The sequence below is a fragment of the Oncorhynchus gorbuscha genome, linkage group LG22 (genome assembly GCF_021184085.1).
Source record: "Oncorhynchus gorbuscha isolate QuinsamMale2020 ecotype Even-year linkage group LG22, OgorEven_v1.0, whole genome shotgun sequence".
NCBI lineage: Eukaryota > Metazoa > Chordata > Actinopteri > Salmoniformes > Salmonidae > Oncorhynchus > Oncorhynchus gorbuscha.
This window is the reverse complement of record NC_060194.1, coordinates 20,700,950-20,723,065: the sequence shown is the minus strand read 5'-3', so window position 1 is coordinate 20,723,065 and position 22,116 is coordinate 20,700,950. Positions and strand designations below refer to the sequence as shown.

General features: G+C 42.2%; 1 protein-coding gene across 1 annotated transcript; it reads left to right on the top strand.

The window, feature by feature from the left end:
- Positions 1-18,370: 18,370 nt before the first annotated feature.
- On the top strand, positions 18,371-20,528 carry LOC124009722 (dynein light chain Tctex-type 5). Its single transcript, XM_046321845.1, has 2 exons — positions 18,371-18,506; positions 19,270-20,528. Exon 2 carries the CDS (start codon positions 19,282-19,284, stop codon positions 19,990-19,992), a length of 711 nt encoding a protein of 236 aa, XP_046177801.1. The 5' UTR covers positions 18,371-18,506; positions 19,270-19,281; the 3' UTR covers positions 19,993-20,528.
- Positions 20,529-22,116: the final 1,588 nt, after the last annotated feature.

The window sequence follows — 22,116 nt, the reverse complement described above, 5'->3', positions numbered from 1 at the left end:
GGATACCCTCTCGCCCTGCCGAGGGTCCAGGCTGGGGGGGGGGGGGGGGGGGGGTTGGTCCCACCAGCCGGGGCCACACAAAGCACTCCCGTGTCATCACAACACCCTGCCCTGCTGCCTGTCAGACCCAGGAGGCTTTTCTTCACTGTGTCTTTGTCGACGAGGGCGTAAATACTGCTTAAATATGAATATTAACAATACACAGCTGCTGCTTGTTTGGCTCCGAGCTAGCTACCTCCACTCATGGTCTCTACTGCTGCCAGCAGCAAAAGTGTTATTGTCATGAAACATGAAGGCCTATGTTGTTTTGTCCTGTTCCATGCCAGAAGTGGTTTGGTAGAGGAGTAGTATAAACTGGGTAATCAGGAGAACAGGGAAAAGTACTGTTCAGTCAAGACTCCTCTAAACACAGAGATTCACAAAAAGACATTTGAGGAGAAGCATCCAACAATTTGTCAACAAAAATGTGTAGATACTGGAGGTCCACTTTATTTAGATAGTCCATCTGTAAATAGTCTATGGCGTGCAGGTCCAGACGCGGCAACGATCGCCTGTCAGTGAGATATTGATTGGATGGTTGATCTAAAGGCAAAGGATGCTCTAGAGACAGGCTACAGACTATCAGTAACATTTCAACTAACTATCTACTAACCCTAACCCTACCTCTAACTCTTAATCCTTATCCTAACCCTTATCCTAAAACTAACCCAAACCCCAATCGTAACCTTAGCAAGCAGTTGATTATCCATAGATAGTCTGTTGATAGTAAGATGACCATCTGTAGAGCATCAAAAGACGGAAAATCCGGACTATCCAAAAGTGTGACCGATATACCCACTCAAATGTTTGTTGGGGACAAATGATTTTGGTTGAAATAAATATAGTACCAGTCAAAGTTTGGATACATCTACTCATTCAAGGGATTTTTCTTTATTTTTACTATTTTATACATTGTAGAATAATAGTGAAGACATCAAAACTATGAATGAACAGGTATGCCTTGTTAAAAGCTCATTTGTGGAATTTCTTTCCTTCTTAAAGCGTTTGAACCAATCAGTTGTGTTGTGACAAGGTAAGGGTGATATACAGAAGATAGACCTATTTGGTAAAAGACCAAGTCCATATTATGTCAAGAACAGCTCTAATAAGCAAAGAGAAACAACAGTCCATCATTTCTTTACGACCTGGACGTAAGTCAATATGGTACATTTCAAGAACTTTGAAAGGTTTTTCAAGTGCAGTCTCAAAAACCATCATGCGCTATGATGAAACTGGCTCTCATGTGGGCCGCCACAGGAAAGGAACAGACACATCTCAACATCAACTGTTCAGAGGAGACTGTGTGAATCAGGCCTTCATGGTTGAATTGCTGCAAGAAACCCCTACTAAAGGAGACCAGTAATAAGAAGAGACTTGCTTGGGACTCATTTGTTTTTCAACAGGACAATGACCCAAAACACACCTCCGGGCTGCGTAAGGGCTATTTTGCCAAGAAGGAAAGTGATAGAGTGCTGCATCAAATGACCTGGCCTCCAGAATCACCGACCTCAACCCAATTGAGATGGTTTGGGATAAGTTGGAGCGCAGAGTGAAGGAAAAGGAGCCAACAAGTGCTCAGCATATGTGGGAACTCCTTCAAGACTGTTGGAAAAACATTCCAGGTGAAGCTGGTTGAGAGAATGCCAAGCATGTACAAAGCTGTCATCAAGGCAAAGGTTGGCGACTTTGCAGAATCTAAAATATATTTTAATTTGTTAAACACTTTTTTGGCTACTACATGATTCCATATGTGTTATTTCATATTTTATGTCTTTACCTTTATTCTATAATTATAAAATAGTAAAAATATTTTTTTAAAACTTGAATGAGTAGGTGTGTCCAAACGTTTGACTGGTACTGTATATCTGAATGTAAATTAATCATTACCTAGTGGATGAAAGTAGTACTTTGTTTTTAGTACTTTTGCCTGTGATTAGGTATTCAGACCATGTCTGAAGGAGGTGACGTCATTGTGCTTTGTCACATCACTCTGCTCGGTATGCTGCTGCTGCAGAGAGAGAGAGAGCTCCATAACCACCTCACTGTTAGGATGATAATCCGATATTTTTTAAATATGAGAGAGAGAGAGAGAGAGAGAGAGAGAAGGGAGAGAGAGAGGGACAGAGGGAGTGTGAGAGAGAGAGAGAGAGAGAGAGAGAGACAGAGAGAGAGGGAGAGAGAGAGAGAGAGAGAGAAGGAGAGAGAGAGAGACAGAGAGAGAAGGGAGAGAGAGAGGGACAGAGGGAGTGTGAGAGAGAGAGAGAGAGAGAGAGAGAGAGAGAGAGAGACAGAGAGAAGGAGAGAGAGAGAGACAGAGAGAGAAGGGAGAGAGAGAGGGACAGAGAGAGTGAGAGGAAAGGGAAGAAAGAGAAGGAAAGAAAGAGACACTGTTCTGTTTCCTGCTCTCCCTCGAGAAACTGCCTAACTGGAGAAAAGGAGAACCTGTCACATTCTTTCCTTAATTCTCTCTCTCTCTCTCTCTCTCTCTCTCTCTCTCTCTCTCTCTCTCTCTCTCTCTCTCTCTCTCTCTCTCTCTCTCTCCTCTCTCTCTCTCCCATCTCCTTTGCTACTCAGAGACAGAGGCTTCCACCACCAGTCAAATGGATCTGTTATTCACAATCACTCCTGATGCGCTGCTTCCCTTCCCCTGACACAGTTCAAGTAGCTTTTATACAGCTCTCTGCTATTGAAAAGTTTAGTGGCTATCATGTGAAGCCTTATTGGGGACAACACAGCCTCAGTGAGACAGAGACCGTTAGTAGTATAGTCTATGGAGGTCTCCTCTGTGTGCTGTCATTTACACATAACCCCATTGTAAACTAAGCTGTTTTTCAAATATACAAATTAAAAAGAATGGAAAAATAATGAAAGGTCTCTGGGTAAAGGTCTCTGGATAAATGTCTCTGGATAAATGTCTCTGGGTAAAGGTCTCTGGGTAAAGGTCTCTGGGTAAAGGTCTCTGGATAAATGTGCATTTGTTCTTAACTGACTTGCCTAGTTCAATAAAGGTTAAATGAAAATGTATAAATTAAGGCCTCTGGGTAAAGGCCTCTGGGTGAAGGCCTCTGGGTAAAGGCCTCTGGGTGAAGGGGGCTATAGGCTAAGTCTAATACAATGACAGTGTTAGTGATCAGTTAGAAAAGGGTCTAGAGAACAAACGGTCATTGAATGATGTGCAGTGTAACGTAATTCTAATTCTAGTCTAGGCTGGTAGATCCATAGTGTAAACAGGGATATGTCTCTGCAGGTCTCTGAGGAAGGTCTCTGAAATAAGCCTTTGTTCAGAGGATATTGATTGGTTAAATGAAAATGTTTGCTCTGAAGGACTATTTTCCCCTCTCATCCAGGCTTGGGGTTTTCTAATTGACAGTTTAGTGAGGGTTAGAAAGTGGGTCTAGAGAACCGGTCATTGAATGATCTGCAGTGTAACGTAATTCTAATTCTAGTCTATGGCTGGCAGCCCGGCACATTTTAAATAAATAAGACAGAGGCTGTTTCATGGCTATCCAATTGTTGTGAAGATTTCAGACACATGACAACAAGACTGTTATGGTCTTGGGTAAACATTCCTTAAATGCCACATCTACGACATTGAACTCCCGTCAGGGGCTCAGCATTGAGGCGATGCATGCGCACAATGCAATTGCGAGTTGTAGTATTCCGAATTTGATTTGGATGATATTGCTTACTATTGCTGCTATTTTCCTGTGTAAAATGTCTGCCTAAATATTTTAAACATGTCAACTGTTTTCATGAAAGACCCAGCTGAATTAATCCCCTTGATCATTCGACGTTAGAGGCACAGACATTTTCAGTGGCTTCAATTATTATCTACTAAAATGTAGATAAGTGTATTTTAGAATTCTGTAAGCTTGCAAAACAAGCCGTCTCTGAATACAAAAAAACTGCTTTGTGACTTCATATGAAACTATTTCAGGAATTGAAGGTCAATTAACTCATCTGAGAGCATTCATACACATGAATTGAACACATGAAAAGGCCATTTATTCTTTGGAGTAAGAGAAGATTAGGGGAACACACACGAAAGCCTGCTTCTTCTCTTTGCTAGCGTTGGATACCATGTGTCCCACTTGATAGGGAAAATCTGTGTGCCACTTTGTTGCTATATGAGTATTCAAAAAGTTAGTGGTATCTGGGTAATGGACAAGTCCATTAGTTCTACAGACTATGACAATGTGTCACCATACTGCGTCATACTGCAGTACTTTGCTTATACTTACTGGCAATTGCTTATGTACAGTATGGACATGCGTCACTTGTGGACTCTGTTGGTTATAGGTCTATGTTGCTGTGTGATTGGAGGAACATACAGCTGGTGACCAAGGAAAACACATCAGAATTTCTTCCCTGCAAGTCTTCATGATGAATGAAGAAATGAAGATAAAATGGGCACTAAGCCCACATGTGTTACCTTGTTGTCCCAAAAAGCCATTGACTTAACAATACTCACGTCTCTCATTGATTACTTGCAAAGCACCTGTCATGGCACATTTCGGATTCCTCCAAAATCCACAAACAACAGTTTGAAAAAACGGAGAAAAAGGAAAGAAGATAAGCCAGACACCATAAAAAGTCAATAACAGCCATTAGTCTGTGATAGCCTACATGTGTGTGATTAAACTACTGTGTGGGTGTTTGCACTTCCAGGAGTGGAGAGGCAGTTGTGAGTCATCATACCTCATTACAAAACACTACAAAACATTCCAACCAACGCACTTATACTTTCTTTACCAGTACACTCTGACAATAAGAAAAAAGCGTCAAGAGCTGCCGTCCACCAGCAAAGTTATTGGTAACACTTTATTTGGATAGTCAGTAGATGCTCTACAAACTATCAACATACATTTGAACTAACTACCTACTAACCCTAACCCTACTGTAGCTTTAACCCTATCCTTAATCTGTATTCTAACCCTAAACTTAACCCTCACCCTAACCCTAACCGTAACCTTAGCAAGCAGTTGCTTATCAACAGATAGTTTGACCATGTGTAGAGAATACGGACTATCCCAAAAAAGTGTGACCAAGCTATTTCCCCAACTGCACTATATCTTGTAGATCACAAAGGCAGCCTCTGTGCCACTCAGAAGGACAACCCCCACCTGCCCGTAACGGCCTGAGAATAGCTCTGAGACGTTCACACCACCACGAGAGAGGTCAGCAGCCTTGGAGTGAGTTATTTCACTTGGGAAGTAACCCTGGATCTGAAGTGTCTCACACTTCCCGACTGTAAACTCAGTGGGGTGTGGTGGGGGCAGCTCAGGGGGGGGGGGGGGGGGGTCAAACATTCTCTCCCTCCCGTGGTAAACATGTCTCACCCAGGTGATTACATTCCCACAAACTCTCCTTCTCTGGAACATCATGGGAAACAGGCCTGTTTGAATGTGTTTCTGTACACAACACGGACAAAAAAAATGGTGTAGACATATGTGTAGTGCTCGACGGACCTATCACAACATCACACAAGAGAGGAGGGGATTTTAGCTGACTTGAACATTTATGGTATGTAACACTGTACAACATAAACTGTGTTTGTGCAGAGCAAATACATGTTGTGGTGTATAGAGAAAAACAAGGCAACTATAATATCTCAATTACAGCGGACTACAACATAAAGTATAAATGCCTACAGGAGCAACCAGGAGCAGAGGAAACAGTCATCCTTAGACGAGCCTAACTCTACATGCGTCACAGCCTCCCTCCTCCTTTGATTGGCTATACGACAATGATTACAGATGTCGACATCATCCTTTTACATCATGAAGGGGTGGGAACCTGATTGCTCAGGTTGCTCATCACATACCTCACTGTACACGCATCACACAGAGCGAGGTCAGGCCATTGTCTGTGACAACTCAGAGACTCCGATAGATTGAATTGAATTGGATAGAAATATGGATTGATGCTTGGTGATGTCACTCACAAGGACAAGACCTGATTATAGGCCTGGATGTGTTTCCCATAGCAACACATCCTGTTCTATGTACAGGCTCCTCCCATGTGTGTGGGAGACTGAATAGATTGTCACACTAGGCCTTAATTGCACAGCATGTGCAGCCAGCACAGCTACGCATATGAGTAGGTTGTAGTTTATTGTGGAATATTTGCGAAGCCTGTAACAATGGCTGTAACTTCAATTAGGCTAAAGTTTGTAAGGTAAATATCTGGTGACACTATAATTCTCTATGTTTCTCATGTGATTTCCCTTCCCTACAGGGATATGCTTAGTTACAGGCTCATCATTTCAGGACACCAAGCATTTTTCTGTCAAATCTATTGATCTTATGGTGACTGTCTCTCTGCTTTACATAGTAAAATAAAAATCAATCACATCAAAATGTATTGGCCGCATACACATATGTAGCAGATGTTTTTGCGGCAAAATGTTTGTGTTCCTAGCTCCAACAGTGCTGTAATATCTAACCATTCACAACAATAACCACAAATCTAAATAGTAAAATAATGGAGTAATTAAATATAGAAATATTAGGATGAGAAATGTTGGAGTACCATAGAAAATATACATGTATATGTGATGGGATGTATAGACAATATGGACAGTATATGGATAGAATATGTAGTATATCTGAAGAATAGTATATGCCCAGCAATAGTTATATTCGAAATATGCCTTGACTATAATACAGTATATACATACTGTATAAATGGGTAAAACAATGTGTAAACATTATTAAAGTGACAAGTGTTCAATGAATATGTACATAGGGCAGCAGCCCCTAAACACGTCCACATGCATCCCAGCCGAAACAGTTTGGCAGAGTTTGTGCATAATATTATAAGAACATTTTGTGATTTTTTTTCTTTTCCCGTTTTGGACTTTGGTGAGGATTTTTTCAGCTGTTCAGGCAAACAATCTTTTTCCCACACGCAAGTTGAAGATTGGAAGCCGAAGTCTACGCCCCTTCGTCGGTGATTGATCAACTCTGGGGATTCTTCAATAAAGTCTTTGTTGTCATTCAACGATATGACCTACTCGTTTTCATGCAAATGTTTTAATTGAGAAATACTGTACCAAACTTCTTAGTTAGAAATAAAATTGCACGACTAAGATCTCTTCGGCAATAACGTTAAAATTAAGGACATTTATACATTCTAAGTCATCTCAAAATGAACAAACAGTACTATTGCCGTTTTTTTCCTCATTTTTCAAGCGAAGGTCTTTTAAGTGAGTATGCAAGCACACTCTTTCGGTTCGACTAGCCAACTAGGCACCAGCAAACTGAAGCATGCTGCCTCGTTAAGATGCATGGTAGAGTAACCAGGTGGTAGCCAACTAGGCACCAGCAAACTGAAGCATGCTGCCTCGTTAAGATGCATGGTAGAGTAACCAGGTGGTAGCCGGCTAGTGACAGTGACTAAAGTTTAGGGCATGATACTGGGCGGAGGCCGTCTAGTGGTGACTATTTAACAGTCTGATGGCTGGAGATAGAAGCTGTTTTTCAGTCTCTCGGTCCCTGCTTTGATGCACCTGTACTGACCTCGCCTTCAGGATGGTAATGACCTACGCATTCTCACATAATATCTCAGCCCTGCTGCCCAAGTGATTGAACATGTAGTGGAATGATTCCAGCACACAGGTTAATGTACAACAACTTAGACTGAGTAGAGCTGGCTGAGGAGTGTGGGTGGCTAATGGCTGAAATACCAGCTGTATTTGTAGTGAGAGTGTCATTAGTCTGTGTCCCTAATGGCACCCTCCTTCCTATATAGTGCACTACATCTATGGGCCCTGGTCAAAAGCATTGCACTACATAGCAAATCTTATTTGGGATACAGTCATAGAGGGCTCTATTTTCAGCTGGAGCTAAGGAGGCGCAGGTGTCAAACACATGTTAGATTGCACTTTCGTCATGTAAAAACATTTCCCAGCCCTAACGCCTGGTTCTGACATTTATCCGTCTAACATTAGCTCACTTGCGCTTTGGTGGGAGGGAGGGGTGGCAATATTTGAGGTGTGTCCTTAAAAACAAGAGCAAACGTGACAATTTCATGAAGCAATAATGGGACGTTTTAGGACCCACAAAAGCAGAAAGAGAAGCGATTTATGATATTATGCTTCTGACCCGAACCTGGTTAGAAATATTGTTTTGTTTAACTTGATTATAAACCAAACTTATAAGAAAGAGTCACCATCCATTGGGTTATGGTGATAACATACACGGCTCGAATGCAATCCAATTTTGTCGGCTATTTCTGGAGAAGTGCAAATATGATCATTAAGATGGATCTATGACGTTTATAAAACATAACATTTGCGAGCACAGCTCAGCTGAGTGGACATTAAGTTCGGTTTGTTAAAATAAAGCCCAGAGCATGTGACCCGGAAACTCAATGAGGATCTCTCTCCACAGGGATGACTTCCAATAACCTTGGGTGAGAGGGAACTTTCTGACTAATCACTAGCTTGTGCTGGCACTGTGCAGTACTAAGAGGAATACAAAGAATAGCACTCTGTGCTAAAAACAATATGCATAAGGATTAGAGGATGATCATGACCTATAGCGTCACATTGGTATGTTGTAATGTACTGTAAATACTGAGTAAATGTCTGCCAAATTAGGTCTGTATAGATAGTACCTGAAAGTATTAACTATCAGGTGTAATTCCTGGATAGTTCAACTGACTATGTAATCTTCCTATTCAAGTGACCAAATCCATCTCCCCGTCATAATGCCTAGAACACACTTTTACCCGTAGATTGTTTTTTGCTAGTTGTCTTTATGCATGCAGTTTAATGAGACGATAGGTAGTTGGGTCACTAACTTAGGATCTTGCCAAGTTTCTTGTTCAAAGTGTACACATGTATACATGGAGCGCTTGAGGCTCTGCTGCCTTCTAAATATACCATCCAATCAAGGAGACAAAGGAATCGAATGCAATCTTACCAATAGAGTTGTTACCTGTCACAGCTGTTTTAAAGCTAGATAGTGTGTAGGAATACGTGACGTGGCATATGACTATCAGCTTGTATCAATATATAGCTCCTTCAGAAAGTATTCAGACTCCTTGAGTTTTTCCACATTCCCCCCCCCCCTCATCAATCTACACACGATACCCCATAATGTTAAAGCTGGCCATTGCAGCCAGTTCCAGGAGGAGTCTTGGTGGTTCCAAACTTATTCCCTTTCAGAATGATGGAGGCCACTGTGTCCTGTGTCCTTGGTACCCTTCTCCATATCCGTGCCTCGACACAATCCTGTCTCGGAGCTCTACAGACAATTCTACAGACAATTCCTTCGACCTCATGGTTTTTGCTCTGACCTGCTCTGTCAACTGTGGGACCTTATATAGACAGGTGTGTGCAATGTGCATTTGCAGGTATGTCCAATCAATTGAAGTTACCACAGGTGGACTCCAATCAAGTTGTAGAAACATCTCAAGTATGATCAATGGAAACAGGATGCACCTGACCTAAATTCTTGGTGTCTCATAGCAAAGGGTGTGAATACTTATGTAAATAAAGTATTTCTGTTTTATTTGTACTTTTGACCTTTTTTTACCCCCTTTTCTCCCCAATTTCGTGGGATCCAATTGTTGGTAGTTACTATCTTGTCTCATCGCTACAACTCCCGTACGGGCTCAAGAGAGACGAAGGTCAAAAGCCATGCGTCCTCTGAAACACAACCCAACCAAGCTTCTTAACACAGCGCGCATCCAACCCGGAAGCCAGCCGCACCAATGTGTCAGAGGAAACACCGTGCACCTGGCTACCTTGGTTAGCGCGCACTGCGCCCGGCCCGCCACAGGGTTCGCTGGTGCACGATGAGACAGGGATATCCCTACCAGCCAAACCCTGCTGCGACAGAGCCTGGGCGCGAACCCAGAATCTCTGGTGGCACAGCTAGTGCGCAAATGCACCCGGGAGTCCCGGTATTTCTGTTTTTAACATTTGCAAAAACATTCAAAAACCTGTTTTCACTTTGTTATTATGAGGTATTGTGTGTAGATTGCTGAGGATTTTGGAAAAATGTAATCCATTTTAGAATAAGGCTGTAACATAACAAAATGTGGAAAATGTCAAGGGGTCTGAAAACTTTCCGAATGCACTGTATACTGTATATCAAAATCGAGACACACTAGATTGGTACAGTAGACATGTCAGAGGTGCAATAAAACCCATGGTGCAAAATTACCAGACAATGAGACAGTGAATACCAAACTTATCTCCACTCCCATTAAACATTGTAAACAGCAGGTATCTGCGTTTTATCTTACCATAGTGGTTGAAACAACCGACAAGATTATGCAGGCTGATCTCCATGGGCAACGTAATGACTAGAGTTTCTATTGCCCTTCGAAAGTGCTCTCTCTCTATCCTGGTTTGACGATAAGGTCTCCCTCATTGCCCATTGTCTTGTGTTTTCTGGGAAGACATAATCATTTTACCCATAACAAATTACAGTGCATAAACCCACAGGTAGATTATGTCTGAACTGCCAAGAAAAGATGCTGGGGAGTTCTGGCTAGGGGAGGGGAGGTAGACCTGGGACAGCCCCAGTTAGGTGGATTGAAACACCCCTGACACCCCTGACCGTCTCATCACTAGAGAGACTACAGAGGCCCAGTTTGTACATGAGGAGGCGGACATCGTGGGGAGATTTACAGGATGAGAAACTGTATGGGTTTTCTGCTGCGTCAATTATACCTTGTTGTCCCCTCCCACAAATTCACCTTCTCTCTGATGTGTCTGCTGCACTTGTTATGTGCCTGGGTTGTTCGTCAAGTTCCTTCTCAAATTTCCCCAGTTCATTAAGTGACTAAGAAAATGCCCGTCACTACACCGAAACTCGCCCCTGTGGGGAATGTCATGTTTTCCTACCTAACTACCCTGTCAAAATGTACCTTTGTTATCAACCGTGTGTTTTAAAATGTGTTGTTGTATCCTGCTCAGTGCCTGTGGGTCATCAAGTAGATCAATGCGATACGGTTGGCATATATTGCGAGATTAGTTGGCACACAGGCTTGAAATAACAAGTCCAAAATAGTACTGTTGGCATATGCACACAGCTTGTTATATGGCACAATAAATATAAACCTGTCCTACATACAGTGTCTGATCAATAGTCTCCGTGATGAGATCGGCGCACCTTATCTAACAGTGTCTTCGATGAATAGGCGTAGGATAAGTGATTTATTTGTATCCATTAAAGTGGTGAGCTCTCCCACGTCTCTGCATTATAACACCATCCATCAAAATGGTGTCCTTGGACTCCTTCTTCTTCGTCTGGACCTCGAGTCTTACTGGAATGCCACGCAGTGACACACTGTCACTCAAGTTTTATTTGTGTTTAGTCTATCCCATCAGACATCAGTCGTTGATCTTGATGATTTTTGGAAACTTCCTCTAGATCAAAAAGGCAAAAACCCCAAGACTCACAAGAGACTCACATAAACCCTGATGTAAGGTTAAGGGGTAAATACACAGGAGGAACCTTCCGGCTGTACTTTAAATAAAATGACATTCCCTTTATCGCTTCCCAAAATATAAAAGTTAGAGACAAATAAATCTGCCTGTTTCTCCCGAGCACGAATTACAGTCAGACACATAGTTGTAACGTGAACCGTTCTGATCTGGGCTGAACTTTGTTCAGCTGGGAAAGAGGGAGGGAGGGAGTCTGTTGGAATGATCAACAGTGCAGTGAGTGTGGGAATTCCCCCTTATCTAGCCTTCTGGAATCTCTCTCTGGCACACATCACATGGCTGTTTGGGTTTTAGAGGAAGAAAGACAGAGAAATAAGAAGAAAGAAAACAGCCTACTTTCACATTTAGCATCATGGTATTATTCTGAATTATACCACATTAGCCCATTTTGAAGTAGAACCTGCAATTGTTCGAGTTGAGACGTCTTTTTCAGCTATTAGGTTCTTAGACAGACATGACTTTGAATTAGAGCCTAGTAAACGTTACAGCCTCTTGGGGATTTCCAATAAAGCCAAACCAAAAACAAAGGGTGGCTTTCAGGCGAGAGACCCTCTACTCAACAGCCTTTCTCATAGTCAGTAACAGTCAGTCTAAGTGCTTCACCTGAAATAGTGCTGGTGTGCATCCCAAATGGCACCCTTTGCACCCTATGGGCCCTGGTCAAAAGTAGTGCAATGAATAGGGGAAAGGGTGCCATTGAATACACAAACTAGGCCTCTGGAGACATAATATCTGATTGTGAATGCTGTTCACATTTTTACACGTATCACACTCACAGCGAAATACACTTACTATCCAGATGCCATAAGACTGTAGCTGCCAGAGATAAGTAAAGATTCCCATTAATAATGCAGGCTTTCTGAAAGAGACAAACCCACCTAGTGTCCCAGAATACCTATTTATAGTGCTGATTAAGTCGTCAGACTATCGTGGGTGTGCAGTTGCTTGGAGATCATCAGGTTACATCCTGTTTACCAGGTACAGAGGAAGTCATGTGCTGAGAGAAGGCTTATGACCTGCACCCATGGAAAACAAAGCAACAGTCTGAGGGATGCATTTAGTGCTGTACTTTCTATCGCATGTTGCTGTACTTTCCATCAGCTCTGCAACGCCTCATTTTCCCTGGCAGATGCCGGTGGACGTTAATATACATTCATAAACGCATAGACGAACAAAAGCCATTTTAGAGGTAACAAGTCAACCCGATGCATTGTTTTACTGTAGTTTTGAAATGATCAAGCGTCGGACAGACAGACGACAAATATCATAAGGCTAAGTCATCCTCCAATACAGTATGTACAGTACTACAGTATATACCTTTTATCAGCATATGTACAACACCATACAGTGTATCTGACAGTCCAGACCAACATTAGTTTATCAGGAAAAGCACTACTTTGAATACTTTTCTCTCGGATGACATAGACGATAAGACTTTCTGGAACAGCATGTCCACACCCTTAAATATTGTGGAGACACCGAGTGTGAAATGCTAACCTAATCCCCTAATGTCTTTGGCAAATAGTTGTTGTTGCTGACACATCAAAATGCACAGACTAAAGAATGGAGGGTTTAAATGTAGAGTTTAAACCGTGCCTTGAATGCTCTACACACTATGAAGCAGTGCAGATAGTCAGTCAATGAAGGGATTGCAACACGTGTTCATTTCCATGTAACAAGAGCCATGAGCACCAACATGTGAAGTTCATAGGAGCAAATTGGGTGTAAAATGAAAGCTAAGTCTCTATTTAAAAATAATAATTAGGCATATACATTTTTTCAACCATTTTCCATCCTAGAAATGAGGAATAAGAAAAGGCTTTGATTTCTTGTCAAACATATGGAAAGCGTCTAACAGAAACATTCTTAGAAGGTATACAAAGTACATCAAAACACAATAACGCTGAGGTAACGCCTTCTGTAACTTTATGAAACATCGCCTTGTGCCATGAAATCCCGTTACCATACTGGATGATCACAGAAGTCACAAGTAGAGATAGATTGTGAGGACAGATGCTGGGAGACGAGAAGCAAGTAGAGGGAGTGAATATTGAATGAATAACCGACATGAAACAAAACAGGGACAGCGCATGGACAGGGGAAACCTAACAGCATTACTGCAGACACCGGGAAGAAACTCAGGAAGTAATAGATTTAGCAGAGGTAATCAATAAAGTAATAGTGTCCAGGTGAGTCCCATGAGGCGCTGATGCGCCCTCGAGCACCGGACAGGGGGAGCGGGAGCAGGGGTAACATCAATTGTAGATATATCAATTAGTTATGTCTGTAGTGTCACCTCTTGCACTGAGATGCAGTGCCTTTGATCTTGCGCCACTCGGGAGCATCCTCACCCACTGAGCACCGGTCGACACCAGATATCCATGAAGTAGTTGAAATTTGGTCAGTTCGCTCTGGCCTTGATTGAAAGTAATAGTTCAATAACTAAAAGAGATTTTTTTCAAAGTCAAGGTATCATATCATGGTTTGTTAAACTTTGAAATCAATGTTTTTTGTTTGGCATACATTACAAGTAAAAAGTCTCAGGGCAATTCCGTTACTGTGGAATTTCCCATATGTAACAATAGCGTGAAGGTGGTCAATTTCACTCCAACCATCTTAAATGAGGTATTTTGGAGTGGACAGCTCACTAGACAGAGGATGTATCCCCATTGGCACCCTATTCCCTACATAGTGAACTACATTTGGGACGCACACCTACTAGAGCTGCTCTACTTCTCTGCTGACTCTTCTATGACAAATGAATGAAGTCATTCATTCCCATTTCCCTCCCTCACATGATGAGCTCCATGCCTCCAGAAGAAATCCACCATGTCTAAAACAAACATGGCCTCCATTAGTCTTCTACGAGGGGGAAAAAAAGCATTCCATATCTTCCACTCTGGCCCTCCTCTGCTCACAATGGCTGCTTATCTGCCTGGCCTCTCCCTGCCCAGCAGCAGCACCTCTGTTCAGAGGAAGCTAGTGTCAGTCAGTCCTCCATCATCCACCCACCCAGTCCAGACCAATTCCCAGCCACCCACATAGACCCTGCTTTTTGTTGTTGTAAGGACAGCACCGAACACCATAATAGAAGGCAATGATCTGGCTGCCTTTCCCAGAGCTGCCATGTGGCTGGGAAAACACAAGTTAATAATTAGGAACATTCTCCGACCCCCAGAACCAAATGTCTGAATGCCTTTTTCCAAATGTTTTACTTCCTGGCGGGGTAGTTTTCATTGCCTTCTGTGGATGCTGTCATACTAGGAAGCCATGCTAATCAGTAGACAGGGATAAATGAGGACAGGGCCGGAAGTAAAATAGTCAAAACAGAGGACTGATAGAATATTCTAGAACAGGTCCAGGATCATTTTGGGGAAAAACCATAATCAGAGAGAAGTGAAGTTATTGGTAACTCACTCCACTCATGTCACTTCTTGGAAGTCGCTCGGGAATAAGGCGTCTGCTAAATGAATAAAAAGTAGAAACATTTTTATAAGGAGGGGGAAAGGGAGCTAGGTTTTCCTCTGTTGTTCTGATGAGTAACAGAGGGAAGGATCTGAGAAAGAAAGGGCAGAGCACATCCTGCTGTGGTCTTCCAGAGTGACGTTACTCTCCCTGTGTGATTCAGTCCTCGTGGGCCGCTGGAGTTGTTAATAGCACATCTATGACATCAGCCAGTGAATCCCAAGCCGACTGAGAATAAATTGATTGCATTCACTTTAGCTAAGCAGGGATCACATAAGGGGTAATATGGGAGTAACTAGGATGTGGAAGAGTGAATAAAGTTCCACCACCAGCAAAAAACACAATTGAATCCCTGCTCAAGAGCATTTAATAAAAACAACGTTCAGTTAGCACTCAACCCAACGCAACATATAGAAATACAAGGGAGGTCACAAATTTAACGTAAAGAACGATGCATATTCACAAATAAATCAGTTGGCATATAGACCAAAACTCTAAACAAAATCACCACATATCAAGAAACCATGAAACCGTGGGGGTTACAAACATGTCCCACAAACAGCAATGAGGTTATTTAGTAGATTCTTCCTGTCTCTAATCAATGATTTACAGTCTATATTTTCTTCCCTTTTTAACCTTTATCTGACCAGGTCGGTCAGTTCTGAACTAGTTGTCAAGTTGATTACATCTCTTCTGCAAAGTTATAAATACAGGGTCATATGCAAATACACTCCATTGAACTTACTTCTGCAATATTTCATTTGACATTCAAATGATCCTCCCTGAATGTACAGCAGAGCATGCCATGATTATACAAAAGCACATACATGAACTTCTGTATTGGAATGAAAGAAATACATAACATCAAGCTTTGAAAGAGCTTTGAAACAGATGCTTTGTTCTCCTTAGGGGACTCAGCAAATACTTACCAGAAATAGAATCTCTCCAATAGAGGCTCTCCAAATGGGGTCCCAGGTACCTCACCAAGCAGATTGCAATGATAGGGTACTCCCATGTGTACACATGTGAGAGGATGGCAACCTGGCCAAAAATAGCACAGATGAATAGCTGCTGAAATCCTTCAGCTTACTGCAGAAGGTCAAAAATACAGGATGCAAAACATCCAATCACTGTGGGTTGTCAACACACTTTAATGATGCCTATTGTATACTTCAGAGCTCATGTAGAAGCCATAATGAAAAGAGATGAAATATGCGGCATCTTAACTCAAGATGAGCAATTCAAGGCAACATAATTCTTCAGTTTCATAATGGATAAAAACTGTTAGTAGGTTTGGCTGCTATTACAGTTGTGCTTCATAGCCAGTTAGTGATTTACTTCACATTTCCTTGATATCAAAAAGGTCAATTGTGCAACATGGAGATACGTTTATTTTAGTCAAGATGCAACAAGTTATGTCAGTGTATAGAAACCTCATGTTCATCTTCCACAGTATTTAAATGTACAATTCTGTGAAAAGGACCTTGTTATTAAAATGCAGAATTCATACCAATTCAAGTTCTCTAAGTCTCTGGCAACAGCAATGTGCAGCTATGTTGAGTAATAGACAAAAGTTATTGATTTGGATTCCCAAATGACCAATGTATGAATGAAAAGTTGGAAAGAACACTAATATACTGATCCATCAGGATTAGATGAAGGTTTCCACCTAATTTCTGAACAATCTAAGGATCTATTGTTAGTGACACAGGGCTGGCTGGTGATTCTATGTCATTACAGGCTGCTTGTTTACGGTCCTTTGTCAAATGGGCCATTGAAACATATCAATATGACTGAAGTGGTCAGAGCCAATACCTATTTTCTTCTAGCCTGGTTAAACCAGACTAGTACTACACATATCTGTTTGGATCACAGGCTACTTACATCCCACTCCATCAAATAGATTGCTCTTAAACTGTAACAAACTTTTTTTTCTAAATGACCATCTTCAATCAAGGAAAAAGCAAACAAAACCCCACCTTAGAAAGTCTTCAACTTCCAACAGAAAAGTTCCCGTAACTATAAACATATTTTCCCTTCAAAGGAGAAGTCATCAACCTCTCCCATCTGTTTGTTCAACTCCAGAGTTATTGATCTCTATTAGCTTCCACCGACAGACATGCCCAGGCTTGCCAATCTTACAGGTATAGCTCCATAACCACCTCACTGTTAGGATGATAACCTGATATTTTTAAATGAGAGAGAGAGAGAGAGAGAGAGAGAGAGAGAGAGAGAGAGAGAGAGAGAGAGAGAGAGAGAGAGAGAGAGAGAGAGAGAGAGAGAGAGAGAGAGAGAGAGAGAGAGTAAAGTAAGACATAGCATATCCCTGAATCATTCCCTTCATACCTTCAGGGGTCCTCAGAACTATTCTGTAGTCATGGAAATAGGAAGGAGGTGGTACAGCACAGTATAGTACCTGCGACTGTGAGAAGATAGCATTGTTAATTAGGAAAATGAATTAGACGGTGCTCTGCTCATTAGTGCCTCTGCCCTTCTACTCTTCCTCTGACGTCAGAATGTTAATCACCCTAGGCACAAACAGATGGATGGCACAATTACTCTCATGCTTTGGGGATATTTTTGGTTAGAGGAAAACATTTTCTCATTTGCACTGTCGCGTAATTCTGAATGCCCTGAAATGAAAAGCTAAAGCCACGTTGCAATTAAGCATTTGGAATGGCACATTTAGCTGTCACTCTCTTCATGGGTGCCAGATGCCTTTTGATGACCACCTGCTAGTGCCCCAGTTCAGATGCTTGGACGTCTTTTAGGACTTGCAATCAAGAGAGAGATACCCCAGAGTTGGCTGGATTCCCAGTCCACATCATACAAACTATCTTCCATTTGTCTCTGTTAACCTGTGTGTACTGCATTGCCCTTGTGGCCAACCCAAATGATCTTATATGCATACATGCTTACGTCTACATTCTTACATGCACATTTTGTGTTGTTTTTTTATGAGTCCAAAGCCATGGTATTATAGGGAAGGACACCTGTCAATCATGCATGGAACTCAGAATGAAATTGTCCAATGCTAATGGTGTCTCCAACACCAATGCCATTGGTAATATAGCAATGAAATACCCAAATGAAATGACTGATCCCTTTCACTATTGAATTTGTTGACACTGTCATATTCATCCATTCGTATTTCGATTGCTTAATCAAATGATTCCAAAGACAGCAAACACAGACAAGGCCATTGATTCAGAAGGTCACTGTTCAGGTTGAAGAAAACAATTTGCCATGACAACAGCAGACGTGGCAGTAAGCCAGAGACTGCACATCTCTCCCAGGGAATGATTGCTTAGCTCTCAGCCTGTTGTAGTTGCTGACCTGCACTGGCCTTCTAGCCAATAATTTACCCACAGTGGCTTGCTGAGAACCCAAAGTAGTAAAACTCCTGTTGGTGGGTTGGCCAGTGTTCGCCTGATAACTTTCCTTAGCATGCAGAGGAGTCACAAAGCAGTGTCTGAGTCACAAAGCTTTTGCGGGAGAGTTGATCATCATACAGTAGTCTCTCCGGTGATTTTAAAAGGTAAGGTTATACTTATATTTTACTGTTGTTATTGGTTGTAGTCACAGTATTTTGTTATTTTTCGGGGTGTGGTAAAGCTAATGTTTGCAACTGGCAGCATGATTGGCCCATTTGAAAAAGGGGAAGGTTGTAAGCAACATAATTGGATTGTATACAGTGTGACACATGCAACATAACTCGTTTTTTAAGGAAACATAACTTCCCCATGGCATCATAGTATATGTCAAAATGATTTCCCTTTGGTTAGTTTAAAGAGCACATTTTCTAACCTACTATTGTATGCCTCAGCGCTTGTCCTTTGAATAGTTAACCTTAATCTCACATACATAGTTTTAAAGATGTTATTTAAAGCTACTGATAAGCACAAGTGGAAATTGTAAATGAAGGTATTTTAGCCATCATGCTGATAGGAACTCTCATGGGGGTATTAGGGGTGGATGGAATGAGCAAAGTGGTTAAATTTAGGACATACAGGTGATGTGAACCAAAATGCTGTGGATTATGTTCATTCAGAAAGAACTGGTGAAATGGTGTTCTTTGTGTCTTATTTACATTTAATGTAAAGGCGATTTTTATTCTCCACATGCAAAAAGGAAGATGTTTACTAATATGATAGACAAGACTTAGGGCAGCACTCTGAAAATCCATAGTTCAGGACAGATTGATTCCTCTGGCAAATAACAGCGATGCAAATTAACGTGATTAAATGAATGCACCGGCAAGCAACTGCATCCTTGAACAGTACAGTGCCCTCGACTTTCAGGTTTGGCTCGAAATGACGACCCAGCAGCCCCCTCTCTCCCAGGAGATTCTGGCTCAGTGTAACCAGCAGGCCATGGAACCATGGGGCTCCCGGAAGCTTCGCCAGAGCCGCCAAGGCTCCATCTCCACCCTCCGCAGCTCCCTGTCTAGGGACCAACAGCAGCAGCAGCATCCCCGGTACCCTCTTCTACTCCCAAGGGGCTTCCTCCCTATCGAGTCCTCATCCAGGAGGCCCAATATCAGCAACCCAAACTCCCCTTTCATACGCCGGGACTTGGTCGCCCTGACCAAGCGTTTTTCTTTTGGCGGTTGGCTTCAGGGCAGTCGGGCCAGTTTCTCTGGGTTGCCCCTCCATCAGCCTGTCCAGCTAGAGAACACCTATAAGACTGAACCAGAGAAGGGATGTCTTTTTAAAGCCAGTAAGGTCCAGAAGCTTGTGCAAGCCATGCTGGATAGTTATCTGGATGGGGCCAGCTATAACGCAGCCTCAGGCAGCCATCTTAGCCAGATTCTGTCAGACATGGTGAAGAGCAAAGTGAAAGAGATGAGTCCTCCGCGGTACAAGCTGGTGTGTCAGGTGGTGGTGGGGCAGAACAGGAACCAGGATCTACGAGTGGCCAGTCGCTGTCTTTGGGACTCGCAACATGATGACTTTGCAGTTGCCATGTTCCAAAACCATTCTCTTTTCACATTGGTCATAGTCCATGGAGTTTATTGTGAGTGAGTCGTACGCACTGGCAACTGAACAAAAATATAAATGCAACATGTAAAGTGATGGTCCCATGATTCATGAGCTGAAACAAAAGCTCCCAGAAATGGTCCATAGGCACAAAAAGTTTATTTCTGACTACAGGAATGTCCACCAGAACTGTTGCCAGAGAATTTGATGTTTATTTCACAAGCCTCCAGAAACATTTTAAAGAAACTGTCAGAAATTTTCTCAGGAAAGCTCATCTTCGTGTTCAGCGTAGTAACCGACTACAGTGGGCAAATGCTGACCTTCGATGGCCACTAGAACACTGGGGAAGGGTGCTCTTCACCGATGAATCCTGGTTTCAACTGTACCGGGCAAATGGCAGTGTGTATGGCTTGGTGTGAGCGAGCAGTTTGCAGATGTCAACATTGTTTACAGAGTGTACCATGGTGGCGGTGGGGTTATGTTATGGGCAGGCATAAGCTACGGACAACGAACAAAATTGCATTTTATCAATGGCAATTTGAATGCACAGAGATACCATGACAAGATCGAGGCCCATTGTCGTGCCATTCATCTGCCATCACTTCAGCCAAATACATTTGAACTCAGTTTTTCACAATTCCTGACATTTAATCCAAGTAAGAATTCCCTGTCTCAGATCAGTTAGGATCACTACTTTATTTTAAGAATGTGAAATGTCAGAATAATAATAAAGAGAATGATTAATTTCAGCTTTTATTTATTTCATCACATTCCTAGTGGGTCAGAAGTTTACATACACTCAATTAGTATTTGGTAGCATTGCCTTTAGATTGTTTAACTTGGGGTCAAACGTTTCGGGTAGCCTTCCAGAGGTTTCACACAATAAGTTGGGTGAATTTTGGCCCATTCCTCCTGACAGAGTTGGTGCAACTGAGTCAGGTTTGTAGGCCTCCTTGCTCGCACATGCTTTTTCAGTTATGCCCACAAAATGTCAATAAGATTGAGGTCACGGCTTTGTGATGGCCACTCTAATACCTTGACTTTGTTGTCCTTAAGCCATTTTGCCATTTGCGACCAAGCCTTAACTTCCTGACTGTCTTGAGATGTTGCTTCAATATATTCACATAATTTTCCCTCATGATGCCTACTATTTTGTGAAGTGCACAAGTCCCTCCTGCAGCAAAGCACCCCCACAACATGTTGCTGCCACCCCCGTGCTTCAGGGTTGGGATGGTGTTCTCCGGCTTGCAAGCCTCATTTTTCCTTCAAACATAAAGATGGTCAATATGGCCAAACAGTTCTATTTTTGTTTCATCAGATCAGAGGACATTTCTCTAAAAGGTACGATCTTTGTCCCGATGTGCAATTGCAAATCATAGTCTGGCTTTTTTATGTCAGTTTTGGAGCAGCGGCTTCTTCCTTGCTGAGCAGCCTTTCAGGTAATGTCGATATTGGACTCGTTTTTACTGTGGATATATACTTTGTACCCGTTTCCACCAGCATCTTCACAAGGTCCTTTGCTGCTGTTCTGGAATTTATTTGCACTTTTCTTCATATCAAAATACATTCTCTAGGAGACAGAAAGCATCTCCTTCCTGAGTGGTATGATGGCTACGTGTTCCCATGGTGTTTATACTTGCGTACTATTGTTTGTACAGATGAACGTGGTACCTTCGGGCAATTTGGAATTTTCTCCCAAGGATGAATCAGACTTGGAGGTCAACATTCCCCCCCCCCCGAGGTCTTGGCAGATATCATTTGATTCTCCCATGTCAAGCATAGAGGCACTGAGTTTGAAGGTAGGCCTTAATACATTCACAAGTACACCTCCAATTGACTAGAATATGAATTAGCCTTTCAGAAGCTTAAGCCACAACAATTTTCTGGAATTTTCCAAGCTTTTTAAAGGCAGTCAATTTAGTGTATGTAAATGTTTGACCCACTGGAATTGTGATAGTGAAATAATCTGTCTAAACAATTTTGAAAAATTCCTTGCGTCATGCAAAGGTCCTAACAGATTTGCCAAAACTACAGTTCAAAAAAAATTGTGGAGGGGTTGAAAACCAGTTAATGACTCAGACCTAGGTGTATGCAAACTGCCGACTTAAACTGTGACCAGATATCCATCTGTATTTCCAGTCTTGTGGAAGCTGTAGATTAGGGCCTAAC